Here is a 25,607-nt window from a genome sequence, read left to right as displayed (position 1 = left end):
ATTCCATGTAAATGTGGTTGTTGGAATACAGCCTCACTCCCTATTCATGGTTAGTTGTGTCTCTTGATGCTTATGCCTATTTAATTTTCATATCAGACACATTTTCAAGAGGAGGAAAGCTTGAATAATGAACTATATTGTCAACTTGTGACCTTCCTTCACTGTTGGGAAATCCTGAGAGCTTTGGGCTCCTCAGAACTGTCTGACAACTAGTTTGGTACTATCTGTAACCACTGTTACTACAAGATGTGTGATTTGGTCTGATGGAGGGTCCTCTAACTGAGAGTTGGCAGACAGCAGTATTTTATTTTTTTAAACCTGTCTGCATGTCTGTTTTATTGGGCTGTGTTTGATGATTAAGTATCTTTGCAGTGCCAAAGAGGAGAATGGGAGTATATGCTCTTCACAATTTCTTTCTGTATGATTTGCTTCTGATAATTATTTTTAAGTCCATATCCTGGAGGCTGCATCTCATTAGCTGTTAAATTGCGGATGGTCGTATATAGTAGCTTAGTAGCTTTTCATGAAAAATTAAGAGCTGTTTCGTTTGAAGTTGCTGAATCACATTCTGTTCTTGGTTAGAGTAGATTACACAACTTGAAATTTCAAGTGCCTTGTGGTATTTGGGGCTCCAAACTCTCCCTGTTGTGACATGCTGATGGCAGCTCAGTGAAGTTACGTTGTAAGATACTATGCTGAGATATTCAGAATTGTCCAGGAATATGGGTTCTTGGCTTCTGCTAATTTTCTTGGCAACAGTGTCAGGTACTCTGACAGTTTCAGCAGAACTTCGACTCTTGCCAGTACCACTCAAGAAAAGCGGGTTATTTTTTCCAGTGTCAGCAGATGGAGGCAGGTTGCAAAGAGCAGAGAAATGATCCAACTTAATCCACACTCTTATTTTTAAAAAAGAACATTTGTTGACACGGTGAATGTAATGATTGATTTTTGTCTTATGTGGCTGGCTGTTTCTGGCTAGGGAAGCCAGAGAATGTTTGTTTGCAAGCGAGGACTTTTATTCCAGTTGTTAGGAGACATGCCTACATTGACCAGCTCTTTCCTTCCCATACTAGGCAGGGAGGAATGTGGCCACGCTTTCTAAATAAGACGCGAGCCAGGCGTAGGGGGTGCCCGAGAGGTCCGGTGGGAACGATGGGCAGCGTGGATCCCTTCTCAGTCCACAGCCTGCCTTCCTCCTACAGTGCTGGTCAGGAGCAGCAATTTCAACGGGGAGAGCACTGTTTAAAACAGACCTCTCAATCTTTTTGACAACATAAGCCCTTTTCACTCCAGCCTTAAGAAGGAATGTACCTTCTGTGACCTGAATGCCAGTGGTGCTTTTGTTCTGTTTAATGCAGGGTGTAACTGGTAGTATCCCAGGTACCCGGTTCCGTGTTTACGTTTGAGCGGGCTCTGTTGTAGGTTTGGTGTTTGATCAGCAGTTGCCCTAGTGAGTCATCTCAGGAGATATGTTTGAATGTTTCCAGCTCAGATGACAGAGGAAGGTGTGCCCCAGCTCCTGACTCAAAATCAGGGCTGCTCACAGGATGTGCTGCTCCCCTAATCAGTTGTGTAGCACCTAGGGAATTCCTGACTCTTCTAGATGTTTTTAAAAAAAACAAACAAAACCCATAGTAAAACCCCTTTCCAACTCTTCCCATAATTAATTGAAAATAGTGTGGGGTTTTCCTTGAGAAAAAAAATTAAGCTTAATTGAAAGTGTTTAACACTTGTTTGTTATCTCAATGTTGCTTTTAATGAAGTTGATGATTAGTGGTGAAATAATAAATTAGGCATGACATTGCTATTTTGGGTAGTGATTCAGTGAAGAGGAAGTTGAGATATAAATCACTTGGCATCTGCTGGGGCTGAGATCATGTGTGGCTGGTTCCAGGGCATGTGTTGTCTTGCAGCCCATGCAATGTAAAGGTCCTGACTGCATAAGGGAGGAAAGGAAAAGATTGTTTGAGTGCTTTTATAGTTTGAAGGCTAATGAGCGGTAATACATGTTGTGAGTGGGCTGACATGTCAATTAATTTGCTAAAAGAGTTTGCATGCAGTGTTAGGACTGCTTTATCAAGATCCGCTTGCAGTGTTTGCGGGGTCCTGCAGGTATGCTGCCTTAGGAGTGTTAGTGGTGCTACAACTTCATTCTAGTGTGCATTACAGTAGGAAACCCAAAGAAAATGAATCCCAATTAATTTACCCTGCTAAGATGTGTGCGGTGGAGCTGGACTGCCAGAGTTCCTGTTCTGCTGCACCGTCAGGGGGGCCCCGGTGATGCTGTGGAAGTGAACTGAGGTATTAATTTAGAGCTTTATTTTCATGTCTGCACAGGATTTAACTTTTTTCCTTTTAACCTGAGGCTTAGCATAAACATTGACTGTCTCAACAGCAGCTTTGCTCTTGTAGAGCAGTAGGGATTTTGCTCATCTTTTTCCTCCAGTACCTACTCTATCAATAAATGCCAAAAAGGGACACTTCCCTTTTGGTCACATAATACCTTTCTGGAGGCCCCTGATAACATGAGGCTGCAGTTCTGGGGGTAGGATGAGAGTTTTTGGCTGGTGTCCACTGCATCGAGGACTGGTGCATACTGGGGGAAGGCAACTGCCTGGGTGCATGCTTTGCCAGGAAAGTATTTTGGAGTATTTCATAGGCGAGAGGTCATGGGAGGAGAGACTTGTCTGGGATGATTTTATGTCCAGATAAAGACACTAGATTTTACACTAGAAGTAGTGTAGAAAAAAAAACCCTCAAAAATGGTGGTGTGTACACCCAAATACATACACATGTGCTTTTTATCTCTGCATTTGTATAGAGAGATCAGGGCACCCATATTATTGCCCACTTTCTATTTAGCACCCAGTCTTGAATACGTGAGTTATTCCTGTTTGTAGGGTCTTGGTTGTTCCCTTCTTGATCTGGCTTCATGTTCAAGTCAGTCTTGAAGTTTAGAGGGATTGGTTGTAGCATATTTGTTAGTTTTTGCCAGCTGATTAGATCATGTTAGCAAAAAAAAGGTAATTGTGAGTTCAGCTGTGGGCAAAAGGGAAGAAGTGTTGCTGCATTTGCTGGCTTCTCATAGGGAAGTTTGAGGAAGAAGTGTGATTTCGGTTGTGATGAAAACAGCCTGTGAGATACTAAACAAGTGTTTTAGATTCTACTTTTTTGGTCTAGATTGTGAGTTATTCAAGACTGTTGTTCCTCATATTTTTTCAGGAATGTATTTGTCCTGAAAATTGTGGGGTTTTTGTATGTCACGGCTAATTGCTGGAACTCAAAAGGTTGCAAATAATTAAAACTAACAGTAGCCTCCCACAAAAGTTTGAGTAGCTGTACATAATCACATTCCCTTCTGGATCTGAAACTCAAATCGATTAACAGGTAACACCCGTTCCTTATACCGCAGTGGGCTTAGTGGGGCTGCTTTGAGCTTTCATGGAGATGGTATGTCAGCTTAGCTCTTTTCGTCCAGACATGGCAAACTCTGTCAGAAGAAGATGGTCATTAAAAATCCTTAACTTCCCATTGTGCTGTCTGATATTGCTCTGAGACCTAATGCAAAATGAAACTATCAGCTCTCCATCTGCTGCAGCCTTAAGTCCTGTCTTTACAAGGGCGTTCAGCTGCTTTTGTTGGAGGAGGGGAAGGCCCAAACCACTTTTGTATTTCTCATGAAACCACAGACTGTTGCATGGGGACAAACATCTGGATTTGCAGATCTGTGCGGTGGTGGTGTGCTGCATTCTGAGACACGAGACCTTTTTTTAGCCTGTGTTGTTACTAGGCTTTGTGAGGCACGCCACATTGCTTTGGGAGCCATACGTGGCTTTTGAGCGACAGACTGACCCTCCCTGCTCTAGAGCTGTGTATTCAAAATTGCACCCTCATGAGTGTCTGGCAGTCATCTGAGGAAGCTTTTCATTTTGCAGTGTGCGTGGGTAGACGATGGGATGGCAAATGATCTAGGAAAGGGCCACACAGTAAATGGATGCTTTGCTTCTGTTGCAAGTGATGATCAAGTGGTGGACCTGAAGGTGCGGCATGGATCTGAATGGGGTGTTGGAAAATTGCTATGCCCAAAGTCAAAGCAAAATGTAGACTGCTTAACATCAATACAGCAGGGGCCTTGAGGATCACCCTGAGCTTGGGCTAAGAAAAAGGTGGCAGTGAAATTGCTGGACCAGTAAGGAAGAGTCTTGGTAAAGATGTCAGGTGAGGAACAACGGCAAGGCCCATACTCCAAAAATGAGAAGAAAAGTACCCGACAGCAACAGGCCTGTCAGTAGCATCTTAGTAAGATCTTAAAACAGATACAGAGGAAAGATCCATTGCAGATGTGAAGTCGAATGGGATGCAACATGGTTTTGCTGGCAGAAATGTCAAGACTAATGTCTCTGGTGCAGCAGTGGAGTTGTTGAGTAAAAGAGGCGCAACTTACCTAGCTGGTTTGAAGGAAAGCATTTGACAGTGCCTTGCAAGAAATTATTCCACCGGCTTGGAAAATCAGGAGTAACGTAAAGTCTTAGGCAGACAAGTGTTTTAGCTAGAAAGCAGGCTGTGTTGAAAGGGTGTCATGGGTGGAGGGAGCTGTTGATTGTGGGCTGTAGTGTCTGCTCTTGGCTCCAGTCCTGGGCTTGATACTGTAGCTGTTTTTAGTTGCCTTGCTTGAAGGTAAAAGTACTTAACCATGTTTTTTTGGCTGATCAAGTTCCGTGAGGTGTTATTCATAAATGAGATCAGGTCATGCTACAGGAAGGAGTGGGATATGGGCCTGCAATCACAAGTCAAAAGATCAATATGGCATAACAAGTTACCGCCTGCCAGGTGGGAGCTGTAGACAGACACATGCAGCTTTGCAGCTGGAAAGTGCATGTTGTCATTGACTGCGGTTCGGCTGATAGACAGTGACTTGTAACTTTGCAATAAAACAATTGCTTTTGATCTAATGCCCTTATCTTTGGAGGACCTTGTGGACTGAAGCAGTAAAAATGGGATGAAGTTTGATTCTAGGTGCAAAGGCTAGTAACAAAAGGCAATAGTGACAAAAATTTTCTTCTATGCAGGTGGCTGCAGGAAAGAGGGAGCTGGTTGTATTGGTTGATGCAAGGACATTTCTGTGTTCCTGATGGGCTTGATTATTAAAAAAAAGCTATGGTGATGCAAAAAAAAAAAAATAGGGAGAATGCTTTAGATAATGTCAAAGCCATATCAGTGGGACCTTCTGCCACATGTTGCTTTTCCCCTGGTCGCATTTGCCAGAGAGCTGAGCTGGAACAAGTGTAGAGGAGAGAGGTTCTGCTTTCCCCAGCTACTTTACCCAAGCCTGGGTTGGGGGATTAAAAGCCTTTGGCTTGTCTTATCCTAGAAATATGAAAAATTAGAGAGGGTGTTTTCTTTCTGATAAACATCAGGGTGGAGAAGTTGTTAGAGTTAAAGGACAAGGCTGAAACAGGACTAAAGCCATAAATGATCTACAGATGCCTTGGCAGTACCCTTGATCTTGCCTGTTCTCTTTCAGCAGATCGTTGGTTGGTTGTTTTTTTTTTTTTTTTCTCCTGTGGCTCTTGGCCAGATGTACTGAAGGTTTCCAAGTACATTATGGACTGTTAAACATGGTGTGTAATGCAGGAATAAAAAGCTGAACTAAGAAGGAAAGTTTTCTGCTCTAATACATAATGTATTCCTCTAATACATAGTGTAGCTCTTTGTGCCTTTTTCCTCCCTTGTGGCCTTATGTTATGATTTTTGTTTATAAAAGCTTCCTGTTCTCTTTGGTTAATTCTAGCTGTGTGTTGGGGAAGACAGTTCTAGGTACAAAATAATCACTACTGGCAGAGTTAGCAAGTGGCAGATCGGTGGGGAGAAGAGGACTGAGTAAAGAATGTTTCTGCAGAATTTTGCCAATGTGATAGAAAAGAGGAAAAAATGAGGTTGGGTGACTGAGCAACCAGCTGCGGCTCCAAGTAGTTTTTTCCAAGACTCGGCTTGAAAGTAAAGGTCTCTCCCAGCTCTGCAAGACTTTTATTTCATTTATTAATCATAAATCAGACCCTTCAACACTGTGGTTAAAATGTTGAGCTGCTTTAGACTCACAGATGTGATACTAGTGCTTTTTTATGTTCATGTTTAGAAATGTCTTCAGGGAATTTTTTTTCTCTGCCATCGTGAAGAGTCAAAACTTAATCAATAGTAAAGACTTTGTGTTTGTTCTTAATTCTGGGACATCAGGAGTTGATACTTCCAGTTTTCCTGGTAGTTCAAAGGCTGAGGATAGGAAGAATTTTGACCCTTTCAGCATTCTTTCTTTCAGGTGTTGTGTTGCTGCACACAACTTTGTCATGTGGCAAAACCTTCAGAGGACTAAGGTGCTAATGTAGGTGTTGGGGGAGGAACCATGCACAGCTAATGCTGGTTAAATTTCATTTCCAGGTGATGGAATACGAGAACAGGATCAGAGCCTACTCCACGCCGGACAAAATCTTCAGATATTTTGCCACTTTGAAAGTCATAAATGAGCACGGTGAATCGGAGGTTTTTATGACACCGCAGGATTTCGTGAGATCGATAACACCTAATGAAAAACAACCAGAAAGTAAGTGGTGTGTGTGTAGTAATTGGAGAAACTAATACAATGAAGGGGACTAAACTCTCCAGTCTCTGCTTACCTTATCTTTATATTTCCCATCAAACAGTTATGTTGTCGGGTATTGTCTGTCTTATTATGTTGAGGGGTACAGCACAAAAAGGGGGTTGCTCTCTAGGATGCTGCCACAGTCAAAAAAAGTGATGTTCTCAACTCACATGTTAGGGCAATGCGGCGATGTGCAGAGGGATAATGGAGATGTAACAAATGCAGGAGCAAGGCAGAAAGCTACCAGTGCAGCTGTGCAGGAGTCACGCTTATCTCTCCAGCAGAGCCTGCGTGTCCATGCCAGCTTGAACCCAGCTGACTGGCAGCAGCACGGTGGTGCCAAATAACAGTGATCATTCAGGTTCAGGAGTGTTGGTCACGGTATGCTTCTTGGGAGCTTTGAACCTGGGATTGCTGGGGCTAGAAAGCACCTCCTGAAGCTATGTATTCCATCTCCGTGCTCCAAACCCAAAATTAGCCTAATCCCTTCCATGTTGCCTGAAGTGCTATTGCAGCATAGTAGATCTTGTTGGTATAAGCCTTTGAAGAGCAGATGAGATTACTTTCTTGGATATTTACGAGTGAAAGATTACCTTCAACTGAAACATTTAAGAACTGTTCGTAAACCTTCAAAAGGAAGATGTTTTGACAAGGAAGACCCTAGCAATAAAGGGGTCCAGGCAGCCCTGTGTGTCTGGCTGAGCTGTGATGCTGCTGGCCAGGGTGGGACTCACCTCTGCTGGCTTCAAATTCTCTGTGGATTGCAGGGAAGCATGTCAGCTGTGGTGCCTGTGGGGTTTTGGCAGACAACAGGCAGGAGAGCAGACACTGTTTTTCCTGGTCTGGAAAGCTGTGTCCTGAGCATTTGGCAAGAGGTTGGTTTTTGTGGGGTGGCAGGAGGATTTTGCCTGTCTTCTGTTTTGGAGGAGATCTGTGTTTTGGGTGAGACATGGGAAATCAGGCTTCTTGGTCTCCCACAGTGTATCTCAAAGAATGAAACAGGCTTTTGTCAAATTAAAACTTCTCTTCTCTCTGCAGGCATTAATGAAGAACCTTAGCCCCCAAATGTTAACTTTTGGAGAGTGGGGTTTATGTACAAACTGTGAAACTGTTTTGATATCTTAAGTGACAGCTGCTAAATAAATACCATGTACGCTTGTGCTTAGAAAACAACAATATGAAGTGTGTGCAGGAGAGGAGAAAAAATAATCCTGGCATTAGTGTTAAAAACATGTTGGTGAATTGATATTTAGGTTTTCATCAAGTCCTGAAAATGGCTGTAGTTTTCATATAAATTACATGGTTCCATCTTCAGTGAGGAAGTGTTTTGAGCAATAAACAGAAGATAATGTTTATAGATGCTGAAATTGTGTGTTACCATCTTATCTATCTAAAGCTCCTTGAACTGGTAATTTGAAAAGCAGTAGCACCTGGTTGAGTGTGAGTCACTTTTTTTTGTCAGCTATCTTAAAAATAGAAAACATCCAATGTTTAATTTCAACACATCTGATTCTCTTTTACTTCTTCCATGCAATATATATGCTTGGTGCATTTTAAAGTGTGCCCAGAAAATAGGTGGAAGAGTGCTCAGAAAACACCTACTTTGGAGACAAGGTGACTAATGGGAAATAATTTGTCAGTCTTAGCCACTAACTTTCTGCTGTAACTATTATTATCCTGGCTAGGTGAGCAGCTTAAATGGCCCTGTGAAGCCTGTCATGCCTTTAAGTGCCTGCAAATACTGCCAGTCAGTGACACAAAGCGGCCTATAAGGGAAGAAGATTGCCTTAGTGATACTTACAGGTGCTCTTGGAAAGTGGAATGAGATGGAAATTGAGCTTTGGCTGCCTGTCAGGGGGCAAAGCAGGAGCATGGGCATCTTGTATCTTGTTGGTTTGAAAATCTGTCTTGAGGACTGTTACCATCGTGGACTTGCTTCCAGACAAAGCTACTGCTAGGATGGTTGTTCCTTATGAGTACTGTACATCATGACAATCATGGTGAATGGTTTTTTTAATACATAATGAACAGTAGAAGAGTAAAACACTTAATGCTACAGTAAAGTCAAACCAGCCATAACCTTGTTCCTAAATATTTTAAAAGCTGGTAGTAAAAAAAAAAAAAGGTCTGATTCTAAACCCAGAAGTTAAAGACAAAGACTGCTACCTGCTGGCTGGTTTATTTCTGTACTTTACATCTGTTTGATACTTCTGACTCATAAAATAATCTAGATTATAGATTAGCAGGGAAATGCCAGGGCTGCTTTCTCCCTTAGTCATGACTCGGGTGTGCCCTCCACCAGGGCTGGAGCATCCTGCCTTCGTCTCAGGGAGCTTCTTCCTTTGCGTAGTGACGTAGCCCCAAGTGCTCCTTGGAAATCACCTTCAGGTAGTGACGTAGCCTGCTGTAATCATACTAGCTAGGTAGGTTAATGCTTGAACTGAATTATGGATTACTTTCTACAGTCCTACTGGCCCCAAGGTTTTCCATGAGTGGTATTTGTTGATAGGTTTGTGTGGCGAAGCAATCGCCTTCTGGTCCTGTGAATTAATATGGTCCTGCATAAGCAGTCCAAGACATGAGCAGGGCAGGGGATGCTCTGAATGCTCAAGATGCTGGTCCTAATTTTAGTGAGTAACTTCTTGTTAATGTGTCTGCTATTTTATGGTGAGAAAATACTGTGGAATATAAGTGATATGGAGTAATGAGGTATCTAAGTCCCTGTTGTATTTATTTTTAAACCGCTAATCTACTGCGAGGTATCGTATGCCTGATTCATTTTTATGGATTACATAGGGGAAAGTTTGATTTATTGTCAGTAAAGCATCAACTGAATTCTAGACTGCGTTTTGCTGGCTTGGGGAAAATAAAAGCCAATTCATTAGCTCCTGTAGAGTGCTTTCTCTAAAGCAAATAAAGTTCAGTAAAACTTTATGCTGTAGCTTTCCCCAGTAGGCAAGCTGTGCTTAAGGTGTGACAGTCTTGCTGAGCTTGGAAGTGTCTGTCAGAATAAGCCAAAGAATGGCATTAAACTTGGAAGCTGCTTTAAAAAAAAAAAAAAAATTTTTTTTATATGCTATCTGGAAAGTCCAAGCGCCAACAGAAGCGTGGGCAGTGATATCTGCTCCCTGCAGTCCTGTGGTGTTGTTTCCTCCCACTCCTCCGGTACCCAAGAAGTAGCTTGTCTCCAAGGCTGGATGAGCAGGGACGGTTGCTTTGTACCTGGCGCTTGCTTGGTACCCCAGCCCCAAACCAGCTGAAAATACTACCCCTCAGTCACCCGTGGGAAAGGTAAGTGTTTGCAAAAAAAACATTTTAGATGTAGCTCTTTGAAGACAGCATGGGCGTTTGCTGAAAAAGGTGTATGAAGCCATGACACTTCACAGGAGCCGTAACCGTGCCTGATACTTGCAGGACGTTGCTGCCGCGTTCTCTGTAGTCCTATGTAGCTGTTGGCCTACATAAACGTTTCCAAGTGCTTGGACCTGCTTGGTGATGGCCTGCCAAGTGCTTCTCCCTTTCCTAGCCTCTGAGTTCCCTCCATTTCCCCAAGTTTCTCTGTTTCCATTCTGCATTGATTGTTTTCCTGCGGGAAGCAAGTACTTTGGGGCATCCTGGACTAAAAAGGAGCTGTGGCACACTAAGCCAGTACCAGGGTTTTTCTGAGCCTTTGTAGTAAGGATTAAAAGAAGTAAAAAAAGGCTTCATATCTCATCACAGCACATGAAGACAGGTTATGCCCAAACCAGTCTTGCTCTTCAATCCCAGTGTTAACCTCCCTGGTTAACCCAAACTCCTGCTGCATGAAAGATGCCTTTCAAGATCCACCACGCTCTGCAGCAGCTCACATATCTGAAGTCTTGGAAATGCCCTGGAAGATTGGTTGGGTTTTTTTGGTAGGGTTTTTTTGTTCAGTGTTTTTTTGTCTGCAAGAAACCACAAACATGCTGTCGAAGCTCAGCCAAAAGCAGCAGCTGTGCCCCTGCAGCCTCTGCATGCAGGACAGTGTTGGAGGAAAGGAGCTGTGAAGGACAGAGCCGATATCTGGTGACTTGATCGGACCATATAGCTTGATTCTCCGTTTTTAAATGTTGGGGGTTTTTTATGTCTGTACTTCGTGAGCAGCTGAGTACCAGCTGGGTTCTGGATTGTTGCAATGCTTGAGTGATCATTTGTTATTTTGAGTTAAGTTTGTAAAATACGGACCTGATCTTCTGCAGAACCAGCAGTCATGAGCTGTGACAAGTGCTCACCTGGTCTGTTGGGGAGGGCTATGACTCCCTAGGCTTGTACAGATCCCTAAACTTGCGCAAAGTGTTCGACTGGGATATTTAAGACCCAGAAGGAAACTAGCGATGCTGAGCTTGCCTTCTGGTTTTTGATGGGGACTTATTTCTGTGTTCTCCCCCAAATACACCTGCTGGAGAGGTCTTCAGGGAAAGGCTGTGAGTAAGAAGGGGAGGCAACTAGGTGGTTATCTCCCAGAACCAGGAGGGTGAATAGATCTGGGGTTTTTTTCTGTGAAAATGTCATTCCTAAGCAAGGATCAGGAACCTAACCAAGGAGGAGCAAGCGAGAGGTGCATTTGTGTGCATGCTTATGTGATAGTCATCAGAAGAAACAAATAATTAGGGCTTCCAGTGTAGATGACGGGTTGGTATGGCTGTTCAACACCCTCTTTTCCCCATTGTGGCAGGCAGTGAGTGTCAGTAATTTTGATTTATTTTGAAACATTTTTATTTTTAGAGTGCTGTGAAAGTACCATCAAATGAATAAGAGTGGAGCCTTTATTCTTAGTATTGGTGAGTAAGTGGTGTCAGTCTAATCTGAAATAACACTTATAGTGATGCTACTTGCTTGGCTACTCCATGGCAGTGCTCCTGTTTCTTTTGGTCCCCTGATGGTACTTTAGGTGGTATCAGAATTTGTAGGAGTAATACATAGTGGTACTTAAAGTTTACAAGCAAGCTGGCTATGGCGAGCACATTAGGAAATCGTTGCAGGTCACCATTGGCGCTGCGGCTGGTGCAGAACCCTTGACTGCTTGAGCAAAAGGGGCTTAGATAATCCAGGTGTCTGGTGAAAGGTGAGGTGTTGTATAATGTTTCATGCAAGTAAAAGGCGTATTCTGGGGCAGGTCGTGATGAAAGCTCTGGGTTGGTTTGAGCAGAAACAAGCACTGAAGCCCAGCTGCTCTGGGTGGTCAGTATGCAATCTGGAGTAGCCGTGGTGCACGTCCTGCTGACTTCGGTCCCGGGGAGGCTTCGTGAAGCAGCCAGGTATTCTCCTGAAATGATTTCTGGATTTCACTGCCATCACTCTGGAAGGAAATCCTTTAATTCATTTCTGGGAGAATGGTATTTCAGCCCCTGCTTTTCCGTGAAAAGTGGAAAAACTCTTTTTTTCTGTTAAACATGCCTATTAGCTTGTGTTCCTGCAGCTCGTCAGCAATAGCCCAGCCAGGGGATATTTGTTTTATGAGTGTATCACTTACAGACAATCCTGCGGTATCTTTAACTTAGCACACTGCCTTTTGAGTAACAGAGATGTAATAACTAACATTCTTTCCTTTCCTTGTTCAGATGTGATTGTCCTCATTTGTGCAGTGTTTCCATTAGCTCTCCAGCCTACACAGATGCTGAATTCTTGTTGTAACGTCCTGGAGGAAAAGCCTTTTGGGTTTTTTATGTAATGTAAAGAAAGAAGAACACAGGCATCAGGCAACAGTCCCTCTTTTTTCTTGGTTTCCTTTTGTCAACTTGTAAGGTTAAAGACTTGTGGAAAAACATGTAGCTTAGTCCATAAAAAAGAAAATAAACTGTATTGGAAAAAGGAAAATGTATTGAGTAAAACTGTATGCCTTGAATATATAAATGCTCTTTTTCAGCGTTTGAATTGGCTTATTCTGTTGGGAGCTACGGTAAGGGGAATTTTATAGAGGGACTTAAGCGTGCAGCTAAGTTAATGCAGCAGAGCAGAGGGGATATCGTTGTGCATGGCTGGGAGAAAGGGTGAGCATGAAACACTGATGTGAACCAATATGCTCGTGCCTGCAATAGGTAACGCTGTCTTCCAGGGCGTGCTGATACAGTGACGTGAAAAAAGGCAGCAGCAGAAGCGACAAATTTTTGTGCTGCATTTTCATATAAATGTCTTTCCCCGATCTCCGAGACATGCATAAACCAAGCTTATATATTTGCTTCTTGTCAGATGTGATTGTGTCGAAGGAGGCTGGCATGATATAGGTAACAATAACTACATTTCTGTAACAGCTACAGTGCTGTAAGCAGTTTCTTCAGCAGATAATGAAATGCTCGGAGCTCTTAAGCTTGAGGACAGACCTGGCAGCTTCTACACCTGGCATGAGGGTTTGGATGCAGTTACAGAAAAGCTATGTGTATGTCAAAGTCCATCGCTCTGTCCTGTGCAGGAATAGTCTCAGGTTGCCCAGATGTTTTATTTTCCTGTGCCTTTTCGTTACATGCCATAGCAATTGAGGAAACACATGGAAACAAACATCTCTGTGCTTAGGTGAATGGGGCTGGACCAAACCCCAGTCTGGAGGCAAATTACCCTGTATTCAGAACTCCTGATTTCACCAGTGTGTTTTTCTTTTGTTGACTCCATCACTATTGTAATCTATTGCTGTTAACTCTTGTTCTTTTTAGTCCCCTCCAGTCATACCCCACTTCACCTCCCCTTTTCCCCACCTCATGTTACATCTGTGGAGAGCACGAAGTTTATATTACTACCTTTTTCCTTTAGCATAGGTACTGGTATTCTGCCTTTTTAGGTGTCATTTGATTGTTTTTAAAAACTTTTCTGTATGTACATACAGACTCATATATATATAAAAAATTATTCTTTATCTATGTTATACAGATATATATTTATTATTTATATTTAGAAATATATGTACTATTTCTTTTTTATATGTATCTAAAAGAAAACAGTTGTTAGTTCATCTTTTCTTGCTGTTCATCTGCATGAGCATCCATTCATTTTTGGGTCGTCTTTGAAACCTGTTCGCTTTCCCAGGAGCAGTGTCCGGCTGGGAGGGGTTGCCATTAAGACATACTTTCATTTGCTATTTTTAACCTGTGTCCTTTTTTAGCTTTCCATGAGTACGTGTGTAATGTCGGGCTGTCAGAGATATGTCTTACAGCACTATTTCCTGGCATGGGAACAGGAGGTGTGCTTGAGAAATTACTTTTATCACAATACATTGACATAAAGCTAAGCTCAGCTTAGCGGTCAGCATCCAGATGGATGGTCGGGGTGAACTCTGACCAGATAACGTCTCTGGTAAAATAAGCACATTTATTAAATGAATCCTGCCTCTAAATGTGACATTACTTACTGTACTGCGTTTATACCCACAACTTTGAGGAGGACAAAATTCTTCAGAAGATGATTGAAGTCTGAAAATGTGTATGAATATGCAATTTTCACTCTATTGTCAGGCACGCAAAATATTGAGAAGGTTCTTTCTGGCTTGAATATTCACAAATCCAGAAGGCCCTCTGACAATTGCTGTGACCTTTGAAATTGGGTGATGGAGGAGTTTTAGCTGCTTTGGTTCAGAAGGGTCGAAGGGGTCATCCTGGAGCAATGAATAACTCCATTTTCTGCACCATAACCATTAAGAACCTTTCCAGTACACGGGAAGGGTTTTATTATCCTCCTTCACAAGCAGGTGACGCAGCAGGCGTGGGAGAGGTTTATTTTGGTTTTTTCCATCTTTTTTCTAATTTAAATTGAAATGAGGGTATGATAATTATCATAAACAGTAGCAGAAAATGCATGGGACGTAGCTCTGCTGAGGGGTTTTATTCGTCACAGAACTGAAAATTGGCCCGTGCTCTCCTGAGTTACTGGAAGTGCTCGGTTTGAGTTCTGCTTATTGTCCGCTCAGGGTGCATCTTCCCGACCTTGGATTGCAAAGCTCAGATAATTAATCTTCCTGAATATTTTTGTCATCTTGCTTATATGTGCATTCATCAGTGTACGTATGGCCTGCCGGGCATTGTGGATTAGATTGAGAGCTCTGTGCCTTAACTCTGCAAATGCTGGGATTTTTATCTTCCCCCCCTCTTCAGGATAGAAAAAACATTTTGTGATGGTATGAGATTGAATTTACTGGTATAAAAAAATCCCTCTCCCTGGCTTTCTCCAAAATACCCTTCAAGCTAAAGCACTTGCCTTCTTACAAATGCAGCTACAACTTATCTCCTTTAAAACCTATTTACTAGCAATTTTATACTAAAATTTGAACAAGTTTTGGATTTATTTGGGGATCTCCCAATTAATTATGGGAACAATTCTTTGTTTTTCCATTTGTGGGCCATTCAAAAGGTGTTATCAGAAACAAAATAAGAGTTTTATGAACATGCATGAACATGGGGCATCATGGGTGAAATGTTTGCTTGGTAGTAGTGCAGAAATCTTCTGCTTTGGGATGGATGTTTCAGGCTCTTGAGAGATGCTGGGAGCTGTGCTCCTATTGCCACTGCTAGAAGGAGGTTTTCTTCTCTGATGCCATGAGTTTGTTGTGTTTCATGATCAAAATACAAAGTACAAAATGCAGGAAGCCAAAAAAATTTTCCTTCTCTGTCCTTATACTTTCTACTGATGTTATTCAGACAGTGCATTTTACTTCGTAATCCCCTCTCAAACAGAAAACCCAAGAAATGCTAACTTTTACACTCTAAGAGCATTTTTCTTGAAGTATCTTTTTTTTTTCTCTTTCAGACCTGGGCCTGGATCAGTTTATAGTGAAACGCTACGATGGGAAGGTGAGCACATAAGAGTATTAAGTGTGTCTTATTCAATGGCTTTTTTAACCTAGAGTCCTTTAGTTATTACCTGCATGTGGGTGTAAGTTAAATGAAGTATTTGAAGTATTCTCTTCTGAGCTTTTTGTTGTTTAGTAGCATTGCAGTACCTTTTACATAATGACAGTGAATGAGAAATTTTTTTTAAAGGGGTTTTAATGTTTACAGGCAAAATATTACCTCTTCCTATATACTAGTAGGCCAGGAAATTATAGGTTGTAATCACGTTTCCTTGCTGCTTCTTTATGACTCCGAGAGCTCGATGAGCTATGCCGTTTTGGGGAAAACTTACTTGACCTTTCCCTTCCAGACTCATCTCCAGATTCCTGAAGGAAGGAGACGCTCTTGTGTTTATCTGCATCCCGAGCATGTATTTCCCCCCTATCAAACACCCTTACTCCGTTCCCCTTTTGAACCCTAGGTCCTTCCTACAGCGATACACGACTGTTCTGGATGTTTGTGCTGTCACGATACGTGTTGGTAAAATGTTGAGCATCCTCTGATCTAGTTTTGTCTGCCTGTGTAAGTGGAGCCGTGCAGCATCTTACCTGTTGTTATGCAAATCAGCAACCCAATTAACCACACCGTAAATCCCACTGGTATGGAGGAGTACGGTAAAGGCAGCTCTGGCCCTAGGACTAGCAGCTCATATCGACTTCTTGATGCAGATAACTGCAGATTGGTTCATTTTCTATCATATCACCATGGACACATGGTACTCCAGCTTTTAGCAATACTTTCATTTCACCTGCATCATCTGAAAGTAAAGCTTCTGTTTTTTTCCAAAGGGAGGTCAGCATCTGATCCCTTCATTGCTGAGTGATGTACCTGACACAGTGTCAGGCATTTCCAGAAAGCCCTGACACTGAAAAAAATGTATTTAAAGCTTTATATAAACACAGTGTGGGCTGTACATGTGCAGTTCGCTGTCTTGTTTTGTGTTTAGTAGGGAAAGGTAAAGACAGAAGGTGATCAAATACCTGGCGTCCCTGTCATTGGTGGCATACAAGTGTTCTGGTTACCCAGGCAGCAAAGCGAGATTTTGCTTGAAAACAGACAATTGGAAGGTAGTATTTTGCAGTTAGTTTTGATGCATAAAACTACGAAGTGTGTTGTGAACACTTGTTTTCTTCTCCCCCTGCCACAAACCCAACGTCTGCTTTTCATGATTAAAAAAAAAAACCCACAAACAAAAAAGTACATATATTCTTTGCAGAATATCAAATGTTTCTCCCTCTGATTTATGACAGTCTATTTTGCATCCGCTCACTTTCATCATTTTATCTTGTCAAGCTATCACACTCATCCCTTAGGCTTTACATAAACAAGATTTGTTTGTAGGGAAGAAATGCTGAATCCCACACTACTTCTGCTAATCATTCCTCTGTTCCTGAGCACTCCGCAGTCGGTTCCTATCACATTGGATAAAAGATTCAAAGGCAATCCCTTTGCTGAACTCAACTTTCTGTTCCTCTGCCCCTCAGCACTGAGGACTTGAATTGCACTGCATTTGGATGTGATGGACACGGTCACCACACAGGGGTGTTGAAAACCCATAGTTGGTGTTTGAGGTACCATGCTCGACCGTGCATCGTCATCCAGGCTCTTAGGATCTTGCCATTCAGCGTGGAGAAGGGTGGAGAAGAGATAGCCTTTGCCTTATGTGCTAACCACCTTTCGCTCTGACGTGTAGCAGAGTGAAATTGCTTTTTATATAACTTCGAGATGTCGGTGCTGCACTTGGATGTCTACATGCTGTAGTCTGGATAGTCTGAAAGTGAGGGAGCAGATTTAGGGTACTGCAGTGGACTTTTCTTTATTGTTATCTTCTCCTGGGACCTATTTTTTCCACAGTCTAATAACACCCTAGAAGCAATTTGCTCTGAAAATGAAGAAATAGAGGTTCTTGTTTGCTAGGCTGTCTGCTTAAAGACACCTTGGGACTGGCTAAATCTGGCTGTGGCTGTTAGGGTACTGGTAATGTCCAGGTGAGAGGATAGTTCAAGGAGAGTATAAAATAAGTTGGCCTCGGCTCTCCCTTGGTAATGAAAGAAGCTGACAGTAGATTGATCTGTCTGATAGCATCTTGTTCTCCTTTTATTGCTTGCTTTGGGTTTCAGTTTAAAAAACAACACTGTTTTCACTCAGTCAAGCACCAGCTGAAGTGCTGCAGAGCTGACCTTACTCATTCGAGTTGCACTTGCATAGTAGCACTGGAGGGATAAAACCCTCTTGCATGTCTTCCTCCTTGCCTGTTTCCAACTACGTATTCCTCTTGGGTTATCAAAGCATCCTCTACCTGGAGACGACTTTCTGGCGCTTTCCTTTTGTGCATTGGCGGAGCTGATGAGCTCAAGCAGAAGGGTAAGAGGTCCATCGTTCCCCGAAGCATCCTTACGAATGTCACGCAGAGGTAATAGGACTTGTGGTACAAATGTGCGCTCAAAAAGTAATAGGCCTGTTCACTGGAAATTTCCTCTTCATTTTTAAGGTGAAAGGAGTTTGTGAGCAGTCAGACACAAGCAAGCTGTGGTACTGAAAAGTACTGACAATCTGCAGGCTAGATCCTGGCTGAAGAGTAGAAAAGAGAATTAATTGTAGTTCCAAGCAAAGATGTATACCCAGGGTTGCGTGCAAGTAATAATTTAGAAAGAGATTCGGTTAAAAGAATAGAACCAGCTGTGCAGTCAGTTGCATTTTAATTACATATTATAGGACAATGTTTATCGGTGTGAATTTTGAGCATGTATGTTTGAGATTTAAATGCTACAGCATTAGTAAGCAGCTGCTCTTTTCACAGAACCAATTTTATTTACATAAAACTACCATCAAAACAACTAATTGGCTGTCGTGCAGTGATCGGGACTGGTCTTGCCAACGGATTTTGTGATGTGCCTCTGTATTGTAACTGTGTCGGGTTTCTGAAGCATCTTGCTGTGCGTTTGATTGAATGCTATGGTGAGAAGACAATACCGGCTTTTTTTTCCTCTTCCTGCCCCTCCTTCTTCCTAGTGATAATTTATAGAGTTGATGGAGAGGGAGGTAAATGTTACTGCCTTATTAATGAGAAGAATGCTCCTGTAATTTGAGCCTAAATGCTTTTTCTTTACTCATTGCGAGACCAAAAACCCTGGAGACATTCATCCAGCAAAAACCATTGGTCAGATCTGTTTGCCAACATGAACTCATACTTTTCTTTGACCTGCTGCTGGGCTGAGTGTGTAGGGAGGCAACTCTGTCCCTGGCTCCATTTTTGTCTAAGCGTGGTGGTTTCTCCCCCAGGGAAGCAAGCTCTGGAAAGTAGAGGAAAAGAAGCATTGATTACTATTCATTCAAAGTAGAAAAAAAATATTAATCAGTCTGCAGATATTTCAAAGTGTTCATGTTCAGCCTGAACAAAAGGCTGATGTGAGAATAGGCTGATGTGAGAATAGACACAATCTAATGTGTAGCTCAGGGTGCTGCGGCGTGAAGTGTCCAGACCACAACTGTTCATTTGCTCTGTTTCCACTGTGTCTCTTTCCTCCTCTTGCATTTTGGCGGTGGGAAAGCAAATGCTTTTTTAACGCATCTGTAGGAGAAATATCTCATGTTGACCCTTCTCTCGTCCTACCATCTTGAAAAGCATGCTTCTGGTTAGGAGGAGTGAAGTCCTATTTAATTTAAGATGTGCTGTTCCCCTGCTGCGTAATGTTTGTTAGTGCTTAAGAAAGGGTGCTTTTGAGAGTGATGTGGAGATGTTCTTTGCACATCTGATTTTCCAACTGAGGCATTGTGCTGTTTCATCGCTCACTGCTTGCATCTTGCTTAGCAAGATGATAGTGATGAATAAGCTCTCACTAAGTAGAAGTATCTTGGGACATATAATGTCGCATGAGCGTCATTAATGTTACATAAGTTGTAATACAGATTTTGTTTAAAATTTTCTTTTTTCATGCCCTCACTGTTTACTTGATGGTTTTTTTGGCTTATGCATTAATGATTGACAAGCTTAATCTCTCAAAGAAAAAAAGAAGCGATGCTGTTAGTGGTGTTCCTCTAAAGTGTGAGCTGCATATCCACCCTGTTTAGAGCAAAATCACTCCCTGTCACCTGGGTCCTTTGGTGTGGTCCCTGTCCTGGTGAGCCAGTGCAGGGGAGCTCTCAGGTGTCCCGCAGCTGAGCTTTCAGCACTGCAGCCTGATGTAAAGGTGGGAGCAGAGGCAGAAAATGGATGTGGTGGGTGCACAGCATAGATCTGTCTTTGTGCGGTTGGGTGTTCACACCGAAGGTAAGCTGCAGTGCTTTTAAGAGACCTCTAGCCTATTTAGGGAAAAAAAACCAACCCTAGATGGCTTATTAGTTTAATACAGAATACACTTGACTTGCTCTTGTTGTTCTCCTGTGGGGAAAATTTCTTGCTACTGTTTAATACGAACAAAAGCCTTCGAGCTACCAGCAACAGCTTACCCTCCTGCTACCATTGCTGCAGTAAGTAATTATGGAGTCTTTCAATGCCCTCTAATTAAATTTATGAATTAAGTATTTCCTGCCAGCATTTATATTTACATCTCTAGATGTTTTGGGATGCCTGAGAGTAATGCAGAGCAATAGCAAAATGAAGGAAAAGGAAAATACTTCAGATGGTTTCTGTGCCTTTTCCTTGAGGGGCATTGTCCCTCTCTGGTTAGCAAGAAGTCAGTCCCTGCCAGAGGCAGTAGCGTTGCTTGTAGCCAAGAGGGTCTGCAGATGTTCAATTCAATTCAGTCTTCATCACTTCACAAAAGGAAAGGCAGTTTGTACTTAAGCATGCCCACATGTTCTGGCTATTAACTTACATTACAAGTTCGTTTTTCTGTTTTATTCTGGCAATTTGTTCAAAACTACATGTGCTTTTGTGTTGGTTTCTTTGATGTCCTCCATTGAGCTTGAAATGTAGGAAGGGAAGAATCAGGTAAGGGCCAGGAAAACATCTGAAGCTCACTTCCACTGTATAATGCAGGCTTGTATCATGGACCAGTACAATGATTAGCTTAAACTACACTTATCTGCCAAGGCCCTGTAACTGGAGGTGTGTGTCTATTAAAGAAGAGCTGCTGGGAGTCAGCTCAGGAGGAAGATTTCTTGCTAGATGATTTAAAGAGCATCTCAGGAGCACAGGAGCCTGAAAAAATGTGCTCAGGAAGGCTTTAAACTAAAGGGGGGTAGATTGAGACTAGATATAAGGAAGAAATTTTTTACGCTGAGGGTGGTGAAACACTGGCACAGGTTGCCCAGAGAGGTGGTGGATGCCCCATCCCTGGAAACATTCAAGGTCAGGTTGGAGGGGGCTCTGAGCAACCTGATCTAGTTGAAGATGTCCCTGCCCACGGCAGTGGGGTTGGACTAGATGACCTTTAAAGGTCCCTTCCAACTCAAATTATTCTATGATTCTGTGATCCCCATGAAAAGGACTTGGAGGTAGATGGACCATCCTTAGTACAGGATTTTCTGGTGGATTGAAGGATCTTGCTGCCACGTTTGAAAGCGGGGGGGGGAAAGGGGCCTTTATTCATTAGCCTGAATTTCTGGGGTCCTTTGCTTTGTGTATGAGCTAGGGCTGGAGCATGGGACTTCCACCAGAGTGGCGTAAGCTGCCATAGACCCAAGCTTGCAGCAAGTGAGACAAGCTCAAAGTCCTGCTGTCTATTCAGGAGTCAAACATCGGATCAGAGCTCTGAGCTCCTGTGATCTTTAAGTGCCTCTGAAACCTTTGTTCAAAAGGATGCAACTCTAAATGATACCTTAACAAAAGCAAGTTACTGCAATTCAGTAAATAACAGTGTAAAGTGCATGTGCAGTTGATTTACTGAGCCCATTAACTGAGAAGGATACGCAGTACTTTCTCTAGCTTAGACACAATGAAAACAGGTGAGGAGTCTTCTAAATCCAACCATATGACATCCTGCCAATGTCTGTTGTGAGAGCGTTTGACATAAATGAGTCCCCAGCGTCAGCAGTTTGAGCTGTTGAGTCTAGGTTATGGCTTGCTTGGAGATACAGCTTTGAAGCATTCAGCAAAGCATTTTGAATGCTTTGAAGCATTCAGCTATCCTGGTCCATAATCCGTGTAGAACATCTCTGTCTAATTTCAGATTTCCTGCTTTAAATTCCTTCAGCTTCTGATCTTAGTGCAGGTAGTTTTTTACATAATAACGAGGAAGCATCTTCTTGCATAGATAATAAACTTACGCTCATCTATACAAAAGTTCCTCTGATGTCCCCAAAAGTGTCCTAATGAACTGGAGGTAGACAATTCTTGCCTGTGACCCTTTGTGGAAGCAAGCAGAGATGCAGTTTATTGCAGACAATCAGCAAATCTGAGCTGAGCTGACATGATTTTTCTCCTCTTGACATTCTTTGCTGACACCAGTGCCTGTGTTTGTGGGTTTCTTTGCTCACTAGCTTTCTCCTCCCAGCCAAACTTGGTCCTCCCATTTGCTGTGGTTAGCAGTTTTGAGTTACTTTTGTGTTCCTCACTGCTTTTTCCTGCGTGTGGTTCACTGGGACCTGTGCGGACACTGAACTTGCAATTTCTTCTCTTGGCTTGTTTTTAACAAAAACGAATTTCATCAAAAAAACACTTAGTTGCTTCTAGCACAGGTAAATGCATGGTGCACAAACATCCTGGTGGACACCTGGGTTGCTTTACGTCCACGTACAGAACACTCTTCATCCTCCCCTACCTCCTCTACCAAATGTTCGTGGCCTATTTCAGTTTTGACAGAGCTCTAGCTGCTGCTCTCTTTTTGTACCGCTAATTATGTTGCTCGTCTTCACAGGGCTCATTTGGCAGATATTACTAAAATGTTCTGGTTGCTGTATGTCCTCTTTTATTCTGATTTCTAGGTACCTGGCGGGTGTTTCTTCCAGCTACTAATATCTCTGATACTTGTGTCTTTATTCTAATTATGGTTTGGTTTTTTGGTATAACCAAGCATTCCCTCATTTTCTTCCCTTTTCTAACCCTCTCCCCTTCCACCAGGATTTCTGGCAGGTACAAAGCAGACAGCATGTGCTTTGATTAGTTTGTGCTTCAGACCTCATAATATGCACTTCTCATGTAAAAGGGACAGTGTACGCTCACCCCTTCTCCCCACTCCTTTAATAAATAATCCTGAATCCTCTCCTTGATCCTCAGCCTAAAGGATTTATTTCAGAATACTTAAATTTGGCTTAAGAGTACAGTCCTCAGGGTAACCATTAATACATGGCTTTATTAACGGGAACATCTTTGAGCAAAGCTCAAATGTCTATCTCCCTGTCCTACTATTGTCACGGTGTCTTTTGAAGCTTCTGACTTATTTGGCAGCTTGATGAGACTGCGATAGAGCTGGCTCTGTTGGAAAATGGCATTTTCCGCTCGAGGCCACAAAGTTAGTTTTGTTCTGTGAGAAAGGACAGGCATTCCTCTGGCCAAATGCTGTGGGGAAACATCATGTATTTGAATGTGTGTAAGTTTAGGGAAGGGGTTTTTTTTCAAACTTTCTTGAGTTTTTCAAGTTACAGAACTATGTAGGGTGAACTATATTAAAGAATATTTTAGGAAGAAGATATTTGGATGCTATAGTTCATAAGATGGTTTCTAGGAAAAGGAACTAGAAAGCAGAGGGAAGTTCATTTAGTATTAGTAAGTAAAGAGGGAAATGTACAGGGAAATGTTTGCCCTGTGGCTTTGTGATGTTAATGAAATCCATAGGGGAAGTTAGCCAAAAATAAGCAGCTAGGTGACAAAGTGCCCTTAGTAGGTGTATGCAGTCTTTTAATCAGGAAGTGGTTTATGGGATCATTTTTGGCTTTAATTTCTTTGATAGTTTTGCTGGCTTTAGATTAACGCTTAATACTTAAGGGATACAAAATTGAGTTCTGAAAACTCTGTCCTGGGGTAATGTGGAGTTGGTAGGCAGAAGGGGAGAGGGAAGGAGGATGGATTGAGCAGGATGGGAGGGAATGTTTTAGGAGATGCTTGATGTCACTGACTACAGAAGCAGGGCAGGTCTAGATGGGAGAAGCAGGTGAAGAAGAAAGGAGGAGTGAGAGAGTGGAAGGGAATGGCAAGATTTTTTAGTTGTATCTTAATTCAGTTCCTTAAAACATCTGTGAGTGTGATGACAATCTCTAATTGTGAGTGTGATGACAGTCTCTAATTATGTGATTACATGTGGTTTTTCCCCAAACCCCTTTCTCATTTGGTGAGTGATTAGCACTGAGTGTGTGGCCCCAACCTCATTGTCTGAGCCAATGTTTAATACTTGCTTTCTATACAGAATTGTTTTTTTCTGCATGTACTTTCACACTGGAACTTTTATTGGAGAAAACGAGCAGCGTGCATTATCAACATTAGTTCATCTTGGTAATGCAGGCTGAGATGAGGGAAAGCAGTATCCTGACTTCCGTCTGGAGACCTAAACAGCCATTTAAATTCAAAGGTGTCAAAAGTCAACTCATTTTAGAAGCATGATTTGGGACATCAAGGACCTAATTTTAATCCTCCCCCGTCAAATTTCCATGACGAATGCCACTGTGGTCCTACAGACTGTGATTTCATTACCCTGCAGAGGACTGAGACAGCGCAGTGGAGGGAAGCAGAAGTGTAGACTGTCCCTTTTCCGAGGCATTTCCTATTTGCTTTTCCAGCAGGGGTTTTTCCCTTGCATGAGTGGGTCTGCTGCCTGCGAAGGGTTGGGAAAGTCTGTGTCATTTTTTTTCTTGGTCGCACAGAATGCTGGCCTTGCGTTTCAGGTGCCGTTTGTTTTAAAAGTGATGAATATTTACAGCCTTGCTGGAAGGAGGGAATGCAGATTTCTCTTTCCAGTCTCAGGAGACCACCTGTAGTAGTAATTGCTGCCTAATTTTTGATTCTCTGTACGTGTCCGAATTCAAATTCAGAGGGAGAGATTATGCAGAACAACTTCATCCATGTCCAGCTCTGTATTTTTGTCCCCCTGTGTATATATACAGATAAAATAACCCCCAACTCTAAGGTTTTAAACTGTTTATTAAACTATACTCTTGAAAGGTCATAAGCTGCAGTATTTATCTGCCAACAGTAGATTTTAAGCATTTTCCTATGCTAACACTCACCCACCATGATTTGTCATGCAGAATCTGTTTGCATTTGCCTGTGTTAGTATGTAGACTTCATAGTAAATTATCTAGAGCCACTAGGAATGATACTGTAAACTTTTCCACTGTAAAAAGAGGTTTACGAGTTTCAGAAAGTCCTTGTGCTATTTCTATCGCAACCTTAAACACTTTTTTCTTATTTAGTGATACATAAAAAAGTGGTATAAAAAAATCCCAGGCAGTGCATCTAAAATAAGATATTTTGCATCCACATTATAAAGCTAGCTTTAAAAAACCTAAATTCCTCTATTCTCCCCCAAGTCCTTTTTTGTCCTTGTTTCACAGTGTGGAAGGACCTCCCCTGCCTCTTTTTCCCTAACAGGCTTTTGAACATCTGGGCTGAAAGGCTCCATTTTTAAATCTGATTTTGAAAGGCTTTTTATTTCTGTATTTCAGTTTTCTTAATGTAGGTGCCAACATGAGTTGTCGTGAAATCTCTAAATATGTGGCTTTGGTTCTTTGTATCTTCAAAAAAATGAGCAAAAATTAAAAATCTCCTTCATTTCAGAGCCTGCAGTTCAGCATTTTGGTGCAGAGTTCAAAGCATTAATATTTTTAGTTACCGTAGCAGGCTTCATTGCCTGCAGTTTTCACTGGCATTTCTTAAGGGTTTTCCCTTACCTGTCTTGTGTGATAGACTAATACAGAGCATCTGCTGCAAATGCATTAGTCAGCGAGTGTCTCAGTATATATTTCCCCAGATTTTAAACAGTCCTGCTCAGGAAGGAGCTGTAGTAGTCCGTGCCAGCACGATGCTGGCCTGCAGGCTCTGCTGGACCAGGCAAATAGGAGCCGCGTCGCTGCACGTTTAAATGTTGCGTAGTGCTAATAAGATGGCAGATGCCAGCTAATACTTTCAAAGATGTCAAACAAAACGTGTGGTAGTTGCTAAAGAGTGTTTAAAATGCATTAATTAAATGGATTGTCCAATAAATTTTACTAAAAGATTTGTTTTCCCATCCTTAGAAGGATTCCTAATAGCTTTTTATTTG

At 42.2% G+C, this 25,607-nt stretch overlaps 1 protein-coding gene across 3 annotated transcripts in view; it reads left to right on the top strand.

The window, feature by feature from the left end:
* The window catches only part of MICU1 (mitochondrial calcium uptake 1), a 111,052-nt gene that overhangs the window by 27,106 nt on the left and 58,339 nt on the right, over positions 1-25,607 (top strand). For all 3 annotated transcript variants that reach the window (XM_009290567.1, XM_009290568.1, XM_009290566.1), the window contains exons 4-5: positions 6,436-6,598; positions 15,389-15,432. In XM_009290567.1, the coding sequence (XP_009288842.1) occupies positions 6,436-6,598; positions 15,389-15,432 (207 nt within the window). The remainder of the gene's footprint in view (positions 1-6,435; positions 6,599-15,388; positions 15,433-25,607) is intronic.

Source organism: Aptenodytes forsteri, unplaced genomic scaffold, assembly GCF_000699145.1.
Source record: "Aptenodytes forsteri isolate BGI_AS27 unplaced genomic scaffold, ASM69914v1 Scaffold349, whole genome shotgun sequence".
NCBI classification, from domain to species: domain Eukaryota; kingdom Metazoa; phylum Chordata; class Aves; order Sphenisciformes; family Spheniscidae; genus Aptenodytes; species Aptenodytes forsteri.
The sequence above is the reverse complement of the archived record's forward strand: the minus strand, read 5'-3'. Positions and strand labels throughout refer to the sequence as shown.